The 21917-nt window shown below is 28.2% G+C and overlaps 2 protein-coding genes across 4 annotated transcripts; one reads left to right on the plus strand and one right to left on the minus strand.

Moving 5' to 3' along the window:
• Positions 1–6082: 6082 nt before the first annotated feature.
• Positions 6083–8677, minus strand: LOC133290138 (ras-related protein Rab7). Of its 3 annotated transcripts, none has more exons than XM_061488201.1 (7): positions 8543–8677; positions 8400–8426; positions 7859–7958; positions 7571–7717; positions 6762–6842; positions 6510–6655; positions 6083–6353 (listed from the first exon to the last, which is right to left on the minus strand). In XM_061488201.1, exons 1-7 carry the CDS (start codon positions 8599–8601, stop codon positions 6290–6292), a joined length of 624 nt encoding a protein of 207 aa, XP_061344185.1. In that variant the 5' UTR covers positions 8602–8677; the 3' UTR covers positions 6083–6289. The 3 variants fall into 3 exon arrangements, with proteins under 3 accessions (XP_061344185.1, XP_061344192.1, XP_061344181.1); XM_061488208.1 differs by having other exon boundaries at positions 7556–7717; XM_061488197.1 differs by having other exon boundaries at positions 6762–6838; positions 7534–7717.
• An 8623-nt stretch (positions 8678–17300) lies between these two features.
• On the plus strand, positions 17301–20396 carry LOC133290864 (probable WRKY transcription factor 51). Its single transcript, XM_061489009.1, has 3 exons — positions 17301–17547; positions 17914–18060; positions 19935–20396. The coding sequence occupies exons 1-3, from the start codon at positions 17321–17323 to the stop codon at positions 20098–20100; spliced, it is 540 nt and encodes a 179-aa protein (XP_061344993.1). The 5' UTR covers positions 17301–17320; the 3' UTR covers positions 20101–20396.
• Positions 20397–21917: the final 1521 nt, after the last annotated feature.

The following is a 21917-nucleotide window of genomic DNA, read 5'->3' on the forward strand; positions in this document are numbered from 1 at the left end:
AAATAAAGACACAAATTAATATTTTTATTTAAAATTTAAATAAAAAAAATCACCAACTTTCTTCTCTTATGATTGATATTGTTTGTATCTTTTCCTCACTTAAAATGATACAATTCTATATCATTTAAAAGGAGAAACATCAAACCCTTAAATTTTTTAGGATATAATAAAAAATATTATTTCATTTATTTAAAAAAGTAAATGAAATAATAACATTGGTTGAAAGGGGTTGGGCTGAGATGCTAGAATTCTTGCATTTCACCCAAAGTAGGTTGGTCTAGTGGTCAATAGATCTCAGGACAAATTCCTGCCAATGAAGTGAGAAAGATTTGAATATTGGACTCGCCTACTTGGGGAGAGCTTTAGCGACTGCCCGACTCGGAGTGGTTGCTCACTTTGCCATCATTTTTGTATCCAAAAAATAAAATAAAAATATTCTTGCATTTCAACAAAAAAGAAATACTATTAAAATATGAGTTCATTTTTTGTGCAGTGAATACAAGGCGTTTTGTACCTTTAATTTATTTCAAGATTACAATTGTCTTTATCATTATAACTTTTTAATCATTCAATCCCAAAACGAAGTCATTTTAGGAGTGAATGGAGATAATTATCTGCGTTCAATGTAAAAACATTAAGCCCTTAAAATATAGAAAAAAATATTTATCATTTCAAAGGATAGTTATTTTAGTTAAAATTGTTATTTTTTATTTAAATTAGATAAAAAATCTCTCACTTTCTCCTACAATGATTTTTGTTTCTCTCACTATGAAACAGAGTAGTTTTGACTAAAATGACACAATTTTATATTCTTAAAAAGGACAAACATTAATCCCTTAAAATATTCTTTCATTTTTTCAAATGTTTTCTTATTATTAAATTAATTTCAAATTAAAAAAAAATAATCTTAAAAATATATTTTAATAGACAGTTAAAATTACTGCATTTTATTTAATATTTAAATTAAGAAAAAATCTCTCACCATAATTTCTATTATGTAATTATTTCTTTTATCATAACGCACAATAATTTTAACTAAAATAACACAATTTTAAATCCTTTAAAAAGACAAATATTATTCCCTTTAAATAATTTTTTTTTTCTAACTTTGCAAAGCTCATTTGGCCATTGCCTATTTTTCTATCTGCTAATATGTACTATATTATATTTCAGAGTCATTATGTGAAAAGTTTTGCCACGTGTAATTCATACAATAATTTGGATTCGTTTGAAAAGTGTAAACTTTTCATCTTAAGCAAGTTTTTAAAAAAATTTAAATTATATGCGTCATGAGTCAAGTGAGACTTGATCCATGGTGCAACCTAATTAATTTAAATAATAAATTCATAAAATTAATTTGAATTCTAATTTTGAATTTCGAATTTGAAAATTGAATTTAAATATAGTCATGAAATTAGAATTTGTGACAATGAAGAAAATTAAGGAAGTCAATTAATTAGATTGATTTGATAAAAAAATGAAATTATCCAATATGATTGGGAAGTGATGGTGCGCTAATCAAAGGATTAATTAGCCATCATATTTGGTTTCCTTTTTTTCCTTACTTAAACGAGACATTTATCTTATTTTGCTCCATCCAAAACCCTAGCAAAAAATTACTCCATTCTTTGAAAAGTTGGCTTTTGTGTACATATTTCTTTTGTTCTATGTATGTTTTTCTTCTTCTTTTTCTCACACTATTCTTCTGCTTATGTATTCCAAATACGATTTTATAAGGATCTTAATCCTACCAAAAAAAAAGTGGAAGATTAAGGTTAGGGTGATTAGGACTTGGAAGGTTCATAATTTGTATCGGAAAGATTTTGATGACAATGTGGAGATGGTTCTATTGGATGAACAAGTAATACTTTTGGTTTCTATTTGGCATAAATGTTGTGAAATGATATAATTTGGTTTTCATTATTTTATTATTGCGTGTGTTTTGTAGGGTAGAAGGATCCATGCTACTACGAAAGGTTCTTTACGATTCTGGAATAAAATTCGCGAAGGAGATATCTATTTTATCAGAAATTTTGGAGTTAGTTTAAACAATGATAATTTCAGGCCAACTAGGCATGATTATCGTCTGTCTTCCAACTTGAGGACGAATGTTAAATCGATTGTTGATGTTACTTTTCTTGCCAATGGATTCGATTTTCTTGATTTGACATAATTGAGAAAGAAGCACCTGACTATCATTATTTAGTGGGTAATATATTTTGTCTTTGATATTATTCACTTATTTGTTTTATTTTTAAGATTGTCATATGTCCAACTTCTTTGTTTTGTATACCTCATTAGTTTACTGTCAGAAATTGGGGAAGTTCGTGAGCATATTGTCTCCGGTAGAAAAATGAAAATGGTTGTGTTAGAGCTTGACAACCTAAGGTATTTATGTTTATCGTATGTTTATATAGATTTCTTCTTGGTTAAATGTGTTTAAATATATAACATGATTTCTTACAACCACTGCGAAATAGGGAACACAAGCTCGAGTGTACTTTGTGGGAGCAGTATGTAGATCAAGTACAAACTTTTTTGGAAGATAATGAATCTCCTCATAATGTGATCATAGTCCGGCTTGCAAGGATAAAAGGTTTTAGGGGTATTTCTAATGATATTATCGTATGTCCAACTTTTTTTGTTTTGTAGACGTTATTGGTTTACTGTCAGAAATTGGAAAAGTTCGTGAGCATGTTATCTCCGGTAGGAAAATGAAAATGGTTGTGTTAGAGCTTAACAACCTAAGGTGTTTATGTTTATCGTACATTTATATAGATCTCTTCTTTGTTAAATGTGTTTAAATATATAACATAATCTCTTACAACAACTGCGAAATAGGGGATACAAGCTTGAGTGTACTTTGTGGGAGCAGTATGTAGATCAAGTACAAACTTTTTTGCAGATAATAAATCTCCTCAGAATATGATCATGATACAACTTGCAAGGATAAAGGGTTTTAGGAATATTTTTACTGATAGTTCTTTCTCATTTTATGTTTTTGTTTGAGTGTGTATTGTTCAATTTCTGTGTTATACTATTTTTTCTGTGTCTTATTGTATTTGTTTTTTTGAATGTATAGGTAAAATGGGAATAACAAATATAAAATATACCACAAGGATTCTTTTTTAGTCCAATGTATCAGAGACTATGAACTTCAAAGAAAAGTGTCATATATACTTTGAAGAACATGTAATTTAATATAGTCGGATGTGTCTTTCCAAAAGCATTCATTTTCGTTTATGCCTTGATTCTATTCTATGTTATGTAATTAGGTTTTAAGCTTTCATCTGATTCGATGGAAAATAGTATGGGGTTGACTCAGTTGTCCCCTCAATCTTCATATTCTTTTGAAAATGAGTTTTTGAAGAATACCGAAAGGAAGTGTATAAGTAATATTAAGAATTGTAATGATGTATATTTTCACAACTGATGAGTGATTTCCCATATCTTTATTGGATTGTGTTTTTTATGTTCTTATGTTCTTATTATTCATATGCTAGGTTATGACGTGCATTACTTTTGGAGCCATAAAGTCGATTGAATTGAAATACAACTGGTGGTACAAGTCCTGTAAGAAATGTCAGTATTTTGTTTATTCTAATTTTAAAAAAAGGGTATTGTAAGAGTTGTCAAAAATATTGGGATGATTATCATCCAAAGTAAGTTATTGCCCTCAACGTGTTTTGAATCTTAACATTTCAATGACAAAGTACTGCACATTTCACTTATTCCTTTGTGATGCGTAACCAAACAAGCAGTGTTAATGTCTGTAGATTCATTATTCAAGTGTGGGTTGTGGATAACACAAATTTTGCATTTTTCCTTCTGTTCAATAGAGACTGTGTTGTTTTGTTGGGAATGAAGGCTGCTGATTCACGCGAGCAACATTTCAAATGGGTTTGATTCTAATTCCTCCGCATTTTTTGTTCACTAAGGTTCCTTTAAGAAAAATTATTTAATTAAAGGGTTCATTTTTTCTAAAGTTACTTTAGAAAATTTTGTCTAATATTTACCGAAACAATGTCGTTTTAGGACAAAAATCATGGTGTGTTTATAATTTTAATTTATTTTAGGGATATGATAGTCTTTATCATTCTAATTTTTAATTTTTCAATCCAAAATAACGTCGTTTTGGTGAACATTAGAAAAAATTATCTAAAGTAACATTGGCTACTTTTTTTCACAATTAAATTAACTTTGTATAACATTTTGATGCAAGGTGGTGATTTGGATCATTATCCGGAAGAGCTTAATGTTCTTAATGACAAATCCATGTTATACAAAGTCAACGTGAAAAAGAAGAATTTGGAATCATACACGGAGTCAAAATATCAAGTTTCTAAAGTTTGCTGCAGCGAAGCTATTATCGCATCATACCTTAAGTCTGTTGTTGACCCGAATGTATGTTATTTTCATTTTCAAACGTTATTTGATTATATTAGTACTTTGTATTATTTTTAAAAATATTTTTAATTTTCAAGATCAAGCGACATTCGATAATGCTTGCGACACTGATGTTGTATCAACAGATCCAGAAAGAGCTGCAGTATCTTTAAATTAAAATCAAATTTTATCAATTAAATCTTTTTTGCATTTTTTATATAACGTTTCATAATTTTATACAATTTTAATGTCTTATCATGATGATGAGATTCAAACATATGCTAGTGTCGATGTTGCTGATGTTTACCCCACTTTGTTGTCACCATTGATTTTAAAATCTGATGCCGTCAAGGAAGAAGATTTTAATTGTTCAATTAACCGTCCTAACAAAAAAACTAAGATAGAGAAAGAGTTAAGTACTTACACATTATTTATGTGTTTATAATTTTCTACTACATATTATTTCTATATTCTATATCATTAATACAATATAGTGCCCCAACAATTTTTTTTTAATTAGTTCTATTGCTGAAATTGGAGACACCTTGCTGGAGAAAGACAGAGCTGCTAGAGAAGAAGTTATGTAGCAGCAATATTCTCCTGGGTGTTGTTGAACTATATATTTGAGAATTATTAGACAATTAGGAAATATACAATGTCTTAATATTTATTTGACGTTTGATTGTACAATTGTGGATGATTGTCTAATGTTTAACATGAGGTTAAATATTAATTATTTGACGTTATGATATTTAATATAATCTAAATATTTGTGTTTGTTTTTCTTCTTTGTCTTCTGAAGTTAATCTTCTGCTATATCTAATATTTAATATATAATAATTAGCTTATTACTTGAAATTTTGAAATATTTATTCCTTTGTTTGATTACGAAAAAAAAAGTTTAATAAAATGTCTTTATGATAAACTATCTTCAACTAAAACAAACGAAGAGACACATTCTGCATTGTAAAATTATGTTTGTCATTAAATGTTTTTATTATTCATGTGTTTACGCTTCAACCGATTTCTTTTAATTTACATGTATCAGTGAGTTTATTTATTTTATTTTTTTTGTAAATTACATATTAGTCTCTTAATCCGGATTATTTTCTGAAATCTTCTGTATTCTTTTTTTTTGCCTGCACCTTCTTTCAATGGTTGATTCTTCATATTCTGCAAAGCAGGGAGCGATTGAAAAACAGAGACAGATGCCCCTGAAATCTCTTCCAAGGGATTTTTTTTTTATAAACCTTCCAAGAGATTTATTATTGCAGATTTTTGGACTCACTTGTGTCCTAAAAAATTTGATTTATAAAATTTATTTAAATTTACGTTGATTTTTATGAAACAAACAAACCAATTTTTTTTTTCTACGTGCATTAAAATACTAGTGTGATTGAAAATTTCAGAGTTAAATATGCCTGTGAGCATGACGTGTAAATACATCTTTTAAGAAGAAAAGAATTGCTGCGAACGTTTTGATTTGCCTCCTCTAAATTTCTGAGGAGAAATTAAATAAATAATTTTACAGTATTGAATATATTTGAAAATAAATTTGGTATGGACTTTTAAAAAAAATAGTATAATTGATAGCAAAATCAAAATAATGTTTTATAAAAGTCATAAATTATCATTTACCTACATATAGTTTTATAAAAATTCATAACTGTAAACTAACTACAAGCATTTTTCCCATAAAATATTCAAAAAAGATTTACATAACTATTTGGTTCGAGCATTAAACTAAAATTTCGTGTCGACAGAAAAGAGAAAGGTTTTCCATGCATATTGAGATTTAGAAACGTGCAACGATTTCGGGATTAAAATAAAGACCAATTATTCAACCAAATGACACTGTACCAGAGCACAAAATCATACACATTCATCCTCTAAACATCAAACTTCAGCATGCACAACCACTTCGTTGTTCTGCTTCTGAAACAGTTTCAGAGATTCCTCGAAAATAACTGCAACGAACAGAACAATATTAGCGCCTAACAGGAATTGGATTTGGATAATAATTACCACAACAGAGTAGAAGAAGCATGCATATTGAATTTAAAGATAATTAAGTGGTCTAAAAAGAAAAATAAAAGATACTAGTATGCAAAGTTGATTCTTACATGTCTAATTCATGTTCATTTTGTAGTGCAATTTTAGCAACACATAAAAAAGCCTCCTCAACATTGTAGCCTTCTTTTGCAGAGGTTTCAAAGTATGGTATGTTTCCCCGAGAATCACACCATTCCCTTGCTTTCTTTTCAGTAACCTGCAACAACTAGCAGGGCTAATAGTGAGCGCTTTAAATACCTTGCATGAAGTGGTTCAAATATCTGTATATAATCGTTGTATAAAAACATGGGCTATTTCCATACCCTTCTACTCTTTCCACCGGCTACGTCAACCTTGTTCCCAAGTAATACAAAGGGGAATGCTTCACGATCATTCACATCTGTCTGAGGTCAAATACCAAAATGTAGATTAGATGAAGGTCAGTTTCACATGATTAAACAGCAATTTGAATTTGAACCAATTACTCAAATTAGTTCCCTCTACTATCTAAATTATCACTAATACGGCATTCATATAACAGTTTGAGCTTGTAGTTAACATGGTTGTTTAATATGGTATCAAAGCCTAAAATCAAGTGATCACGAATTCGATCTTCAACTTCCTATTTTTCTAATGAATATTTAAGAATGAAATTTCTTAGTATAAGTAGGTGGATTTGTGAATTATTCATCCTTTAATTCCAATGAACTCTTATGTGTGAGAAAATGTGTTAAAGAAATTTAATATAAAACCATTAAAGTGACTCTCGTTGAATTGCTTAAGGTATTAAGCGAAAGCCATTATATCAGTTAAAGTAAAAAAAATTGGGTTCGTTTTTTGTCATGTCACATGACAAAAGTATTTTACCTGCAAACACAAATCAAGTGTAGGTATCATGCTTAAAAATAAAATAAAATCAGTATATGGAACCGAATCCTTATTACAGGAAGAAACAGTGTCATTCCTACAGAATGAAAAATTGATTTTTCAAAAATATTTAGCAACAACAATCATATAACCTCTCCATGTTGGCTTCAACTAAGAACAATGCATCCAAACAAAAAGACAGAAACCACTTGCAACATGTGCAAAAACAAAAAGAAGAGGCTTGGAATACAGTACACAAACACACCTGCTTAAGAAAATCATCATGCCAATTGTTTAGTGTATCAAATGTCTTGTGTATATTTACATCATATACCAGAACACAGCAATCTGCTCCTCTGTAAAATGCAGCACCAAGACTATGGAACCTTTCCTGTCCTGCCGTATCCCAAATCTGCCACAAGATTGTATATTTGTATTCATTGTTTTACCAAAAAAAAAAAATACTAAAATTGATAACCGCACAGTTTACTCAAAAAGAAAGTAAAATAAAATATAAAGAAAAAAAAAATCGAGGAAAATTTGAAATGCTCACCTGCAAAGTTACGAGTTTGTCATCAAGTTGTATCTCCTTTGTAACAAAATCAGCACCGATCGTGGCTTTATACTGCGGGCTGAATTTTTTATAAACGTATCTGAGCTGAAAGTTAATGTTCCACAATAATATATAAAAAATGACTTTCTAGTTCCATGCCTCATGTCAAACACAATAACCATTTTGAGCTATAGATTTATGTCTATTCCCATAGGTATACTAATTGCTACAGAAAATTATTATGAATGTGCAACATTTTTTCATTTACGGTGCTAATTTGCGGCATTAAACACCCGATCATTACTCGCCAGCTGTGGCCTGAACCATGTTTCTCACAAGCAACGATTGCCAACTCATATACCAATATTGGTCATGACTTTACATTGACTAATTTGGAAAAACGGAACAAAAACAAAATGGAAAAAAGTGAAAAACTCAAAAGCATTCATGATTTGGAATTAATAATGAATCACTGACTACAGAAAAATAACAAACTTCCACTTTTTTTTTCTTTTTTTTGCTGAAAAAGCCAAATGGATACTGATTCATCAAAGACGTCTTCCCCACCCTGAAAATAAGATGAAGAAAAAGGAATTGAAATGACAAAGAAACACGGAAAGAAGAATAAAATAGGAAGTAAAATTTGGAATGTTAAAATGATAGAAAGAAAACTAAATGTCATACCCACTATCACCAAGAACAATGACCTTAAGCAAAGTTCTCTTTCTATGGGAAACGTCCATGTTGAGACTTGAAAAAATTGTAAGTAGCAGAAGCAGAATCAGCAAATGGTGGCAGCACTGGCAAAAAAAAAAATGGTTATGAGAGAAAAGGGGTGCACATTTTTTCCAAGGTATATAGTTCTTGATTCTTCTTCTTTGATGATGATATCCTCCTACTTGGGGAATTGCTTTTTTTTCTTTTTTGTGTGACCCTGTGACCCTATTCTGTATTTGAATGATGCAGGTGAGAGTCATGTGAGTTTTGCCAACCAAAACCAACGTTCAAGTGACAGCGGAGCATAATTATTTTTAACCTATAAAAAAGGGTGCAACCAAGTATTTTTGGTTGACTTGAACCTTTATAATCCAAATCTAAATTGAACATTGGACATACGTGCTTACCTCTCGGTTGTTCGATCCAAATCTGTAGGGTTGTCAAATAATAGGTTAAGCTACTTGACAGTTGGACAGTTATGAAACGCTCTTCAGTTATACTTTTTATAAAATCTGTAGAGTATCTATGGAAGGGTTTTCTTCTTTTCAAAAAGAGTTTTTTTTTTTTTAAATAAAAAATCTATTTGAATGCCTGTTTTAAAAAAAAATCATAAAAAAAAGTTAAAAGTCTATTTTTTGAAAGCTAAAAATTTTAACTTCTAAACAAATATTTGGAGAGAGAGACACAAATTTTCTAAATATTTACTTAAGTCAGAATTTGAATCTTTTATCCAACAAACCTTTGGAAACTTAGTTATTAACTCAGCTACCTTGGAGATTAATTAAGGGTAACTTTTACCAATGTAATTTGACTCGCATTTACTTCAATCTCATGCGCTACAACCATTCACGCTTTGTCATTGGGTGTGGTTTGCTCCTTTATATTTTTTCGCAAGATTGTATTGTGGTTTTTATTTTTATTTATCTTAAATAGTGAGACACACATGTCACATATGATATAATTTAATGTAGGATAAATCACATCTATTGATATGTTACTATTCAATTTTTATGCCAAATCAAATCAGTTTTAATAATTTGGTTCAAAAAATTATATTGGTTTTGATTTTTTACTTTGATAAATTGGTTTGATTTTAATTTTTTCTCCAAATCAGTTTCGATTCTTAATTAATTATGAAGTGATTTTAAGGTAGACAATAGAATATAGAATATAAAAAAAATCTGTTTGAACAAAATAATCTAATTCTTAAATTGATTACGATTTGATTCGGTTGTTTTAAATATTTTTCACATTCCTATCTATAGTTGTTCTAGCAGCATCTGTCATCTCTTTAAAATTCTATTATCAAATTGTTGAAAAATCTTGAATTATGTTTCTAAAAATCAATGCACATTTCTATTATGTATATACAATAAGGAAGGAAAATAATTAAAAATATTTACATTTGTCTCATTGGATTACTTTTGTTGTTTACATTATTAATTTGAATTGTATTCCATATTATTTTCATATGTCAAAGTACTAAACATTGTTTTGAGTTTATAAAACTATTTTTGGTCAAAATTTTTGAAATAAAAGGATTTATGCTAAAAAAAATTGTTATCCTTAAAATAAGTTTATAGTCAGATTTAATGTGAAATTCTCAATCTATCACAAAAATAAAATTTTACTTTTTGTTAAACATTCGTTTGGGAACAAATTTAATTTTAGTTGAAAACAACTAAACATAATTTCCATTTTTTGCAAATTCGTGTTTCTGGTTTCTCAAGCTGTTTTTGAGGTAGCCCAATTCAAATCCAATCATACAATTTATATTGAGTAGAGGTGTAAACAAGTAAGAGCAAATTAGGATTTAACTTAAATAAATTAAGCCAATATAAAATATTTTAAACCTGGATTGAATAATTAGCCTAATACTAGTTATATTAAAAGTTTGATTTGACTTGTTTTTAAAAAATATAAGGTTTGGTCTGTCATGTCAAATTTACAAAGCCTTCAAAAATAACATATTGTACTCTTTTAATTATAGGTTATGATTTTTTTGTATAATAGTTCAAACAACAACCCAAAATATTAACAATTATTTTAAATTTTTATTATACTCAAAAAATTAAACTTCATTTTCACTCTTTATTTATATATATATAGGGTAAAACAAGGATTATGTTACAAGGAAAATATAAATATTTCCTGTTGACACATAAAATTAATGGACCCACATGATTTTTATTAAAAAAAAAAGGAAAAAGAATGCACGAAGATCCATGTATGAAAAACTTTTGGTTTTCCTATCACAGGACCAACGTTTAACACTTTTGGTTTTCCTATCACAGGACCAACGTTTAACCTATATATATATATATATATATAGGTAGGATCTTTTGACACCGGTGCCAAATTTAAAGTTTGACACCTCATCTAAGAGCCGTTAGATAAAAAAAGATCAATGGTGTCACATGCTTACAAATCAAAGTCGTTGATCTTTTTTGATCTAACGGATCTTAGATGAGGTGTCAAACTTTAAATTTGACACCGGTGTCAAAGGATCCTACCTCATATATATATATATAGATATAGATAAGATTCTTTGACACCGGTGTCAAATTTTGAAATTTGACACCAAATTTCAACCGTTGATTTTTGCCAATCAACAGTTATTATTTATTGGGAATTAAACTTATTAATTAATTATTAATTCCAATAAATGATAACCGTTGATTAGCGAAAATCAATGATTGGGATTTGGTGTCAAATTTCAAAATTTGACACCGGTGTCAAAGGATCCTGCTCCATATATATATATAGGGGCAGGTTATATTTATAAACTTTTTTATTTACAAACTCTTACAAACTACACTAAGTATGACCGGTCATACTTTAATCATTAGATTCTTATTTATTATATTTTAATAAATTAATTTAAAGTTAAATTTAATATATTTTAAAAAATTATATTTATATATTAAAAAGGTTAATCATTTGTCTACCAAAAAAAAAAAAGGTTAATCATTTATATTGTAGTATTTTCATTTATATTTGTATGATTTTATTAAAAATAGAAGTCAAATCTAAAGGCTTAAAGGTCATGCCTTTTAAAATAGATCACTAACCTAATTTTTAAATAGGCTAGCTCAAATTTGTATTACTTTTAAAACGGATCAGGGCAACTCAGACTCTAGACTCCTAGTAGTAGAGGTTTAAATGGGTTAGGCCGGTTTATAGGAGCCTACGGCCTAGTCTATATTAGGCGATGTTTGGCCTATTATAAATAGTAAAATAGAACATGTCTAGGCTTTTAAAAAAATCTATTTAGAAAACAGGTCATAGGTTTTTTTGTACATATCGGACCTATAAGCCTACATATCGGTCTATATCATATTATTTATTTAAAATATAATAAATAAAATTATTATTTTAATATTTTTGAATAATAAAATAATATTATTTTAATTGTTGAATGTTTAATAGGCTTATACAGGCTAACAGGCCTAGGTCAAGGTTTTTATTTTTTAAATACAGGTGAGACTAGACTTAAAATTTGGAGCCTACACAAACTAATAGGCCAGACCATACCCAATGTTTTTTGCACAGGTCTGGCCTATTAAGCTAAAGCCTAGCCTATTTACACCCCTACCTAGTCGTGATGTATTCTCATTTTAATATATTAATTTTTTTATCATTAAATAAGTTTGATCTAAATTTGACATTAAAAAAAAGAAAGGGATTAAGATCAAATCAATTAAATTAAAGAGCCGTTAAAAGTGACGATTAAGATGGCGTGCCATGTAACTAGTTTAGGCACCACCTTACCAATTGTATTGAAAACTTTTTAAGTGATTTCGAAATAAGAAATTTATTGTATATTGTATTATTAAATATGTACTATTTTAGTTATAACATTAAAATACAGTTATTATAAGAGATAGTTATGATACATAAATTAATGAATTGCATATTATAGAATTAAAAAATTTATGACCTAAAGATGTGCAAAAGAACCAAAAAAATTGAACTGAACTATGAACTGAACCGAAGTGCTGTTAAAATAACTGATTTTTGAAAATCAGTTCATAAATAGAACTGATTTTTTAAGAATCAGTTCAAGAATCGAACCGATTTTTAAAAACTAATTCAAGAACCGAACCAAACCGTTTTCAAACCAAATCGGTTTATCTCTTTATTTCTTTAATTTTCTTTTCAGAATAAGTTTGACCCGAACCGTTTTCAAATCGAACCGAACAAAATTATTTAAACCAATTCAATTTAATTTTTTAAAAAATTTAGTTGAATTCGATCTATTGACATTCCTATACGAGATGTCATAAAAAAAATTATGACTCTCTCATGTATATTTAATCACGTGTTCTTTCAACTACAAGCGCCAACCAGCCAACCACACAAGTCAGTGAGACTTCAGCGAAGTGCTCAACATTTGTCGAATATTAAGTAATCATTTCTCAAAAATAATTTGTTATTGTACACCAGCTTGCTTTTCTTTTCTTTATTCTTTTTTTTCATCTCTTGCCATTCGGGGCAATTTCATCTCTTCGGTCAAGTCTCTATTCTCTCTTTTAAATCCTCACATTTTTAATGAAATAATACTTGTATGTTCTTTATTTTTTCCTTCAAGAATTGTACTTTGGTGCTAGAATAACAAATCAGTTGCTCTTATCATTAATCTGATACATTATTAGAATTTAGAATTTTGATTTTTGTGCTCATGAATATTAATTTTTGTGAAAAAGAAAGTAAACAAGATGACTCATTCTTGTATGTGACCAACAAAAAATGATCACGGCATGCTTGGTGTGCTGGTGAGATTGACAAAATGATTGTTGTGTAAGGTAGTGTTTGGTTGAAGGTTTATTTTGGGATTGATGGGAAAATGTAAGTGGATATTGGAAAATATCACGTTTGGTTCAGGGTTTTTAAAAAAATACCAGGCAAATAGGATAGATAGGAAAATGACTTTTGCGTTGATTTTTGGATGAAATTCACTGTTACAGAATACCACTTGAGATGTGGTATTTTGAGATAACTGGGAAAGTGAAAAAACAGGTGCAAAGTTTCTCTCGAACATAGATTTTGCATATTTAAATAAATTTCCCTAGTAATATTTGGATCAACCAAACAACTTTTTTTACATTTTCCTACCAAGCTCACTTTCCAATCATTTCCCTATCAATTACATTTCGCTAATAAAAAACAATTTCTCCGGAACCAAACGCTACATAAGTGAAGTATTGTTCTTATCATATGAGCTATTTCCTTGTACTTTCACATATATTATATTATATTGTATCTCCCAAAGGCAAAAGCCTAGAGGAATGTTGTCCACATACCCACGGTAGACTTGTCATTATTTGACAGATGGTCAGGATGCACTGAACGGTACCATGATTACATTCAAATTACAACAACAAAAATATTTCTAACCTTATTTTTTAGAAATAATTTTATTTTTTACTGCTAGAATTTTTTAGAAATATTTTTTACATTCAAATTCAGGAGATAATTTTATTTTTTAGAAATAAATTTATCTTTTATTGCTAGAATTTTTTTTATATTTAATAATATAATAATATAATTTTAACCTTCAAATTACAACAACAAAAATATTTCTAAAAAAAAATACAAATTTTAATAATTGAATATTTATCATGAGTGAATAAAGTGACATAACCTCCTTTTATATTTTTCTTGAGTCACATTGCTTTTAACTTTGTTTAGCATATTTTTTATGTTTTTAAAAACCTTTAAATTATACACTAAGCATGTAGATGTAAGGAGTTGTTCCAACATACTAAGAGAGAGCTTTACTCTTCTTATAGTCTTATCTTACCTGATTCAAATTAGATTAATCAGATAACTAATAGTAAAAAAATTCAAACAAAAAATAATTATACATTTCTCATTCCAAATTCAGATACCCCATTGGCCCATTCATATATATTAAATCAAAATATATTATTTTAAAAGTGACTTAATCTTTTGATCGAGTCTATACTCCTTTAACGAATTATATATATCTTTCTTAATTTTTTCTTTCAAATTCAAATTCTTTTAAATTAAGTATGCATATCTCCTTTTTAATTTAATTTTTTTATTTTTTAATGTATATTTTTAAATTCTACCCAAATTAATTATACATAACTTTTTATAATTTTTAAAAATATAAATATTTTCTTTTGATTTATATTTTTTATTTTTTCTAAATTTAGAATATTCATGTAATGCACATGATGCTTGTTAGTTATTGAAAATTTTTAAGATTTTTTCTTTAAATATCAATTAAATAATTAAACCTCTTCGTCGATATTGTCCATAATCTTTCAGTACAGCAGTTTTTTTTTTTTTTTTGGTATAAATATAACACTTTTTTAATAGCTATTGTAATGAGCTCCTTCAATTATTAATGTTTTTATGTTTGTAAGTATATTTTTTGTTATTATAATAAAAAATAAATGTAATTTATTATAAAAAATTGTAATAAAATAATGCATGAGATTATTTTAAAAAATTATTATAAAAAATTATTTCAATACAAATAATTTATTTTTAAATTATATTTTTTAAGAATATAAGATGATATGATAATTTATAAAACTTATCTTGTTTATATGATTTCAAACTCATCACTTCTATACAATAAATTATTTAATTCTGTTTAAGCGATATTCCAAACAAAGTGATCTTTATTTTTCTTTCATTCGAATAAAATATTGATGATATTATTATTATATATATATATATATATATATATATATATATATATATATATATATATATATATATATAGAGAGAGAGAGAGAGAGAGAGAGAGAGGTGAGATCAACTTGGGACAAAATGAGAGCAAAAGTCGGATGTGGAGCTAAATCTCTTAGCATCTAGTCATCTTTACTTAAAATGGGCACGATGTCACCTTTGCTTGATTTGTCTGATTTCGTTGCTCCAAATACATAATCTAATCTAATTGGAACAAGTCAAGGAAATAAGTGTTGCAGAGAAAATAACAATAAAAATAAATAATCTAAAACTAGTTATGTATATTTATCTTTAATAATCCTATTTTATGAGCAATTGATAGTTACAACTTACAAGTTCCAATTATTTATATTTACTAATAGCTTATTTTGTTATTTGGTTCACGTGCTTTAAGACCCTGTTTGGAGCACCTGATAAAGAAGATAAGATATGATAACTTATTATATCTTACTTTTATCTATTGTTTGGTGGGTCAATAGGATATGATTAGCTTATCCTATTGTCTCATTTTATCCTATCCAATACATGATTTCTTATCCTATGGGAGAGCTGGGTTAGGATCCAACATGATAGAATACCAATATTGGATACCTAATATAGCCCCACGTTAATCCAATATATTCACACGTTATCCAATATATTTGTATTTATTGCATTATATTTTATTTTTTATTTTTCCTTTCTCCTTCTACATAATCTTATCAGATTGCTAATCAGGTGTTCATCAAATACATGACATGATATAGGCTGTATCCTATCTTTATCAACCCATATCATATCCTACCCTGTCCACCAAACGAGCCCTAAAAGTTATATATAAATGTTTTAAGATTTTCATAACAACACTAAATGGATGCAAGTTGTGATTAGAGATTTTTTGAAATAATATTTCTTTGGTTACATGTCACCAATATTATAATCACAAGTTGATCTAATATACTTTAAATATGCATGGATTTCAATAAATTTATAGAACTTGAATTGAAGGTACCATAATGACTTCAAAACTTATTTATAATTTTTAATCGTAAAATATGTATATTTTAAATCTAGAGTTATGGCATTTGTCAAATAATGAACGATTAAAATTATTATTTTTATTTATTGTGTATGTTAAATAATAATTCCCACAAAATAAGCAGAAAATTGAAGTGTAAGAGTCTAGGATACAACAAGAAGCTACTCGATTTATATGTCATAACTTTGGCAAATTTGTATATAACTACTAAAAATTAGAAGAGAAGGAGCGTAATTTTTTTTTATTTTTTTTCAGTAAAAGACAATTTTGTCACATGATATATCTCAAGCCGCCACAATCCACAAGTACTGTTGATGCTGTCATGGGTAACTAGCTATAATATTTAAGAGTAAATACCATTTTTAGTCCCTGGCAATATCTACGAAGTCCTTTTCAGTCCCTGACAATAAAAAAGGACCAAATTAGTCCCTGAAAGTACAAGAAAAAGGCCACTCTACATATTTGAGAGTTGACATAAGGACTAACATGACCCTTTTTTTGTAATTTTAGGGACCAATTTGGTCTTTTTTTATTGCCAGGGACTAAAAAGGACTTCATAAATATTAACAGAGACTAAAAAAGGTGTTTACTCAATATTTAATTTGAAATTGATGAGATAATGAAACCCCAAGTGCTAATGAATTAGGGTAGATTCCATATGATGTCTATCAAAATATTAAAATATGCATCGTCTATTGAAAAAGAAAAATAAAAAAAATAAAAAAATGGTATTACCTTAGTGGAACAGTGGCATCAATTACCATCACGTCATGATATGACGTCACTTAGCGTGATTGATGTTAACACGTGGATCAGCGAGAGGAACCTTCATTGTATCCGTCTAGGAAGGTGTTTGGAAGGATCATTCAAAGAAAAAGCATAATAGGGAAAACTATATTTTTATCCTACTAGATATTAAAATTTTCAATATAAAACCATTGGCTAAGTCATAAAAAGGCCAAATGCTCTTCACTCCCTAGTCTTTGCACTTACCATATGCAATGGACTACTATTTTGTAAACCCACATTCTAACCCAAACTATGCTCGCTCTGCTGACATAGCTCCATCCTCCTCTGAGTTTCTACTTTCTGATTATCTCATTCTCGATGATTGTGCTGATCAACATCAAGAGTACTCTCGATCACAAAGTACTGATTCGTCAGAGAAGGTAACCTTCAGCGATGCCAGTCACGGATTCAATGGTGCAACCTCCAACAACAATAACATGTAAGTGCTTTTCTTTTTCTCTTTTGGTTGCTTTCCTTCGTTAAACAATAAAATGGCATATAGTACTATATATATATATATATATATATGTGGGTTTGTTTTTCTCATGTTACGTGATAAAACAAATCTTTCCTACACACATCATAAAGAGGTGTGCTACTCATTTTTTTGTTTTTTGTTTTTTTTAAATAGGTGAGTCCCATACTTGATGTATCTATTACATGAGATTAGAATTCTTTTACAACATGAGATTTATTTTTTCCATATATATACGTGCGTGTGTCTATGTAGAATTAAGCATGTTTTTTTTTTTTGTTTTTTTTAATATAACGTGTATTTTGGATTATGTTGAATAATGTTATGCAGAAAATCCAAAAATGGGATCAAGCGAAATAAGGCAGAAGTGAATCCAAGGATCGCGTTTAGAACAAGATCAGAGCTTGAGATTATGGATGATGGATACAAATGGAGGAAGTATGGAAAGAAGTCCGTGAAGAACAACCCCAATCTAAGGTATATTCTAAGGGTTTAAATTTCTCAATGTTATTGTTGGGTTTGTGCATGTAATTTTTTTTTTTATTGGGAGAATTAGCTTCACCAAAATATAAATATTCTTTATTCGAATAAAATTGCGTTTATAAAAAAAGAAATTATATTAGAGGAGATAAAATTATCTCAAATTACTATTGATAGGGTTTAATATTTCTACTTTTATTACAAAATATGTTTATGTAGTATTCATATAAAAGTAAATAAATTTTATTACGAAAAGAAGAAAGAATATAAGTCAGTGAAACACACTAACTTTTATGAGTGTATGAAAGGAATATTTTCGGTAGCAAAACATAAAATATTTTTTTCCCATACTAATAATAATAAAGGGAAATGTTATTTCTACACTCAATTTTTTTACAATTTACACCTTCATTTTATGTAAAAAAAAAAAAAGAGAATTTTTTTTTCAATTTCATTTTTTTTTCTCTCAACAAGTAAATGTAAAAGAAAAATATACAAGCTTAAGTGTAAGAATAATATTTTTGAATAGTAAATCAGATAAAAGTATAATAGAGTTAATTTATTATTTAATTTTACTTTTGTGGTTTAAATAGGATCGATGTTTACAAATTACATGTTTTTCCTTTCTTAAAAGAACATATGTTTAGATCTAGGCTGGTGGTGAGTTAGGAGGCATGTGAGTTAAATTAACGTGTGGCTGGTTAACTCATACGAAATCTTTTCTTTTTAATTAAGTCATACGAAATCAAATTTTTTTTTTTTTTAGTGTGATATAGCAGGGGTAGTGCGTCTGGGCTAGATTAATGTTGTGGCGGCCGGTCATATATTAATGGCTTGGGGATAAGGACTCTTGTGTGGTTGTGAGTTATTCATGGACACCAATTAAAGGCTTAAAGGAATGTATTTTCTCCTTATTAAGTAAAAATTATATAAATAAAATATTTCATAAACTTATTTAAGATTTTTTAGTTGAGATATATATGATTTGAGGTTTATTTATTATGGCCATATAACATGTACATGATATTAGTTTGGTTTGTGACTTCTTCCTCTCCCTCTCTCTTTTTGGTGCTCCTTTAGTTTTTTTTTTCTTCCTAATTTAAGATTATGTGTATTTGAAAATTATTCAAGTCTCTGATTAATTTGAATTCAATTAGGTAGACTCACATATTAAGACAAATTGTCTTAACCTTTATTTTCTCTATTTATAAAACTCGAATTCAAAACCTAATTTTAAATGAATTAATTTTTTCTTTTAATTCATACCAACAAGCGTTGGTGGTCTTTTATTTATTTGTGCTTGAAGTTGATAGTAATTGAGGCGAGGCACAAATAAGTTTGTTCTCTTTGGAAAAAATTAATATTATTTTTAATAAAATATTGTTAATTCAATTAAAAAAAACTACTAATTGAGAGAGATGTGTAGTTGTTTTATTCTTAGTATTTTTCTTTTGGTCAAAATATTTTTAAGATATGATTAAAGAAGGAAAATAAGACTAAATTTGAATTATCATATGTGGTGTTTCATTTATAGTTGTTTAAGACAGTTAAGTTCTATTGTCAATAAAAATTGGCTCACTTGGTAAAATTAAACTGTATTGATTCAAAAAAATTTGATTCGATTCATGCTGGTTAACAAAATAAGAAATTGATAATTTGATTAAGCAGATATTCTTGTTAAGTTTATAGTGCACAAAGTCTGAACTAAGTGAAGCATTTATGCATTTGTGAGAGTTTGTCCTTATTCATCAATTTAATACTTACAGTTGAATTACTTTCTTTAATTACTTGATTGAGTTTGATCAGTTAATAATCAATACATTCAGTTTTCCAAGTAACTAATAGCTAGGAGAATCGTTGAATGATGACAGGAACTACTACAAATGTTCAAGTGGAGGATGCAATGTGAAGAAAAGGGTTGAAAGGGATAGGGATGACTCGAGCTATGTGATAACAACTTATGAAGGTGTGCACAATCACGAAAGCCCATTTACCTCTTATTACAACCAAATCTCCTATGTTGATTCTAATGTTTAGGCATTTTCGGCTTCTGAAAACTCATCGTGGGTTAGAGATCGATAATCTACCAGGATCAGAGAAGACTTCAAATCTCTTTGAAGATTTTCAAGAGGAATTATATGTCATTCATTAACAAAATCCTTATATCAGTTAGAGGAGTTTGAATCCACGTCCTTGTGGAAAGAATATGGTTTATGGATCAAATCATTAGCCAACTGTATCCATCTTTGTTGGCTCAACTCGTGGTTACTTAATTTGTCTTCTTTCACTACTTGTCAATTACCAATGTATGTCAAATTTTTGTTTTTAATACATGAAGCGAGACTAACTCCAAGCTAGGTTGAAGATAGTTTATAATCAAAATTTACCTTTGATTTTTCTGGTTATAAAATTAAAAAATTAATAATAAGGACAGTTAAGAAGGATGATTTAATCTTACAGAACTAAGAAAGTTAAAATAGACTTTGTGCCTAATTTTTAACTTTTTTAATCCCTCAAAAATAAATATTTCCGGTTAGTGGTCTTTAAAATTAATTTTTCCCAATAAAACTTGGGCAGAATTCTTCACTTATTTATATTTTTATTAAATAAATACAAACAAAAAAATTATATATATTTTTTGTTAAATTAAATATTTTATTTTATTTGTTCTCATTCTTACTTTTAGACACGCATATATTACGTCTATGTAGCACCGACACTGACACGACACGATACGATACTCCGACACGTTAATTCTAAAAAATGTTAGATTTCGACACGTTAGGACACGTTTTGATATTAAATAATATTTTTAATTTATGTAGAGTATATTATATTTAATATTCAATAATTTAACAAAAAAATAAAACTAAACTTATAATATTCATCAGTTTTGCAAAGAAACATAAGATATCCAAAATATTTATATTAAACTCAATAAAGTAGTAATCGTAATTCAATGAATCTAATAGTTAGAACTAAAAACTCAACACAACACAACCTTTGAACCTTTTTTGAATTTCTATAACGCATGTTGGAGTGTCGGGGAGTGTCGGAGTGTCGAACACGACACATCAGGATTTTTGAAGTGTCGGTGCTTCGTAGTATTGCGTATGTTGCTTGCTCGTCTAGCTTATTAATGATGACAATTCGTTGATATTCGTCTTTTTTGGGTGCTGCAAATAAATAGGGATATAAATGAGTTAAAGTTAAGAAAAAATTTAGATAATATGAATAGATATTAAATAACATTTAAGCACATCACTAAATCGAATTTTTTTTACATTTATCAAACCATTGTTTATCTATATTCGAGAATCACTTTAGGTGTGGGGTTTTTGTTTCAAGATTTTCAAATAATTTTCTATGCATATGACTTTAGAAAAGTATGATGTCCATGTTTGGTAGACAGTTTTGAAAAAAAAATTCAGCTGTTTTATTTGCATAGCATTTGAGAAATGGTCGTAAAATGCAAGCACAAGTCATTGTTTTAAAAGACAACTTGGAGGTGGTATTGTGTAGTTAGCCGGCTAAATAGCAAGAAGGGTAACCAAAAGTCAAACCAAAATACCTTCATCTAAAGAGCAATGGCCACTTGTATTAATATTAAAAAATTATTATGGGATTACTTTTGTAATTTTATATCATTTACCCATCAATATTTTATCCTCAACAAAACATAGATTTCAAAAATTTTAATCAATTTGTCTGGTAATATTTGGCTCAATCAAATAACTTTTTTTTAACTTTTCAACTTAACTCACTTTCTCTATAGATCTCTAATAATTATATTTTTCTGATAAATTTTTTTTTCATCTACCAAACGCCGCTGATTTGTTCTAGCATTCCCCATT

Source organism: Gastrolobium bilobum, unplaced genomic scaffold (assembly GCF_033153095.1).
Source record: "Gastrolobium bilobum isolate Gb01-03AN ecotype WA unplaced genomic scaffold, APGP_CSIRO_Gbil_v1 utg4377, whole genome shotgun sequence".
In the NCBI taxonomy this organism is placed as follows: Eukaryota; Viridiplantae; Streptophyta; class Magnoliopsida; order Fabales; family Fabaceae; genus Gastrolobium; species Gastrolobium bilobum.

Excerpts from the sequence above, each read along its gene's own strand:
- LOC133290864 (XM_061489009.1), top strand. The coding sequence starts at position 17,321 with ATGGACTACTATTTTGTAAACCCACATTCTAACCCAAACTATGCTCGC. Across the intron at positions 17,548-17,913 it reads ACCTCCAACAACAATAACAT|AAAATCCAAAAATGGGATCA; the intron begins GTAAGTGCTTTT and ends AATGTTATGCAG. Across the intron at positions 18,061-19,934 it reads AAGAACAACCCCAATCTAAG|GAACTACTACAAATGTTCAA; the intron begins GTATATTCTAAG and ends GAATGATGACAG.
- LOC133290138 (XM_061488197.1), bottom strand. The coding sequence starts at position 8,601 with ATGGACGTTTCCCATAGAAAGAGAACTTTGCTTAAGGTCATTGTTCTT. Across the intron at positions 8,427-8,542 it reads ATTGTTCTTGGTGATAGTGG|GGTGGGGAAGACGTCTTTGA; the intron begins GTATGACATTTA and ends TCTTATTTTCAG. Across the intron at positions 6,839-7,533 it reads ATTCCAAGCCTCTTCTTTTT|ATGTGAATGATCGTGAAGCA; the intron begins GTTTTTGCACAT and ends GACCTCAGACAG.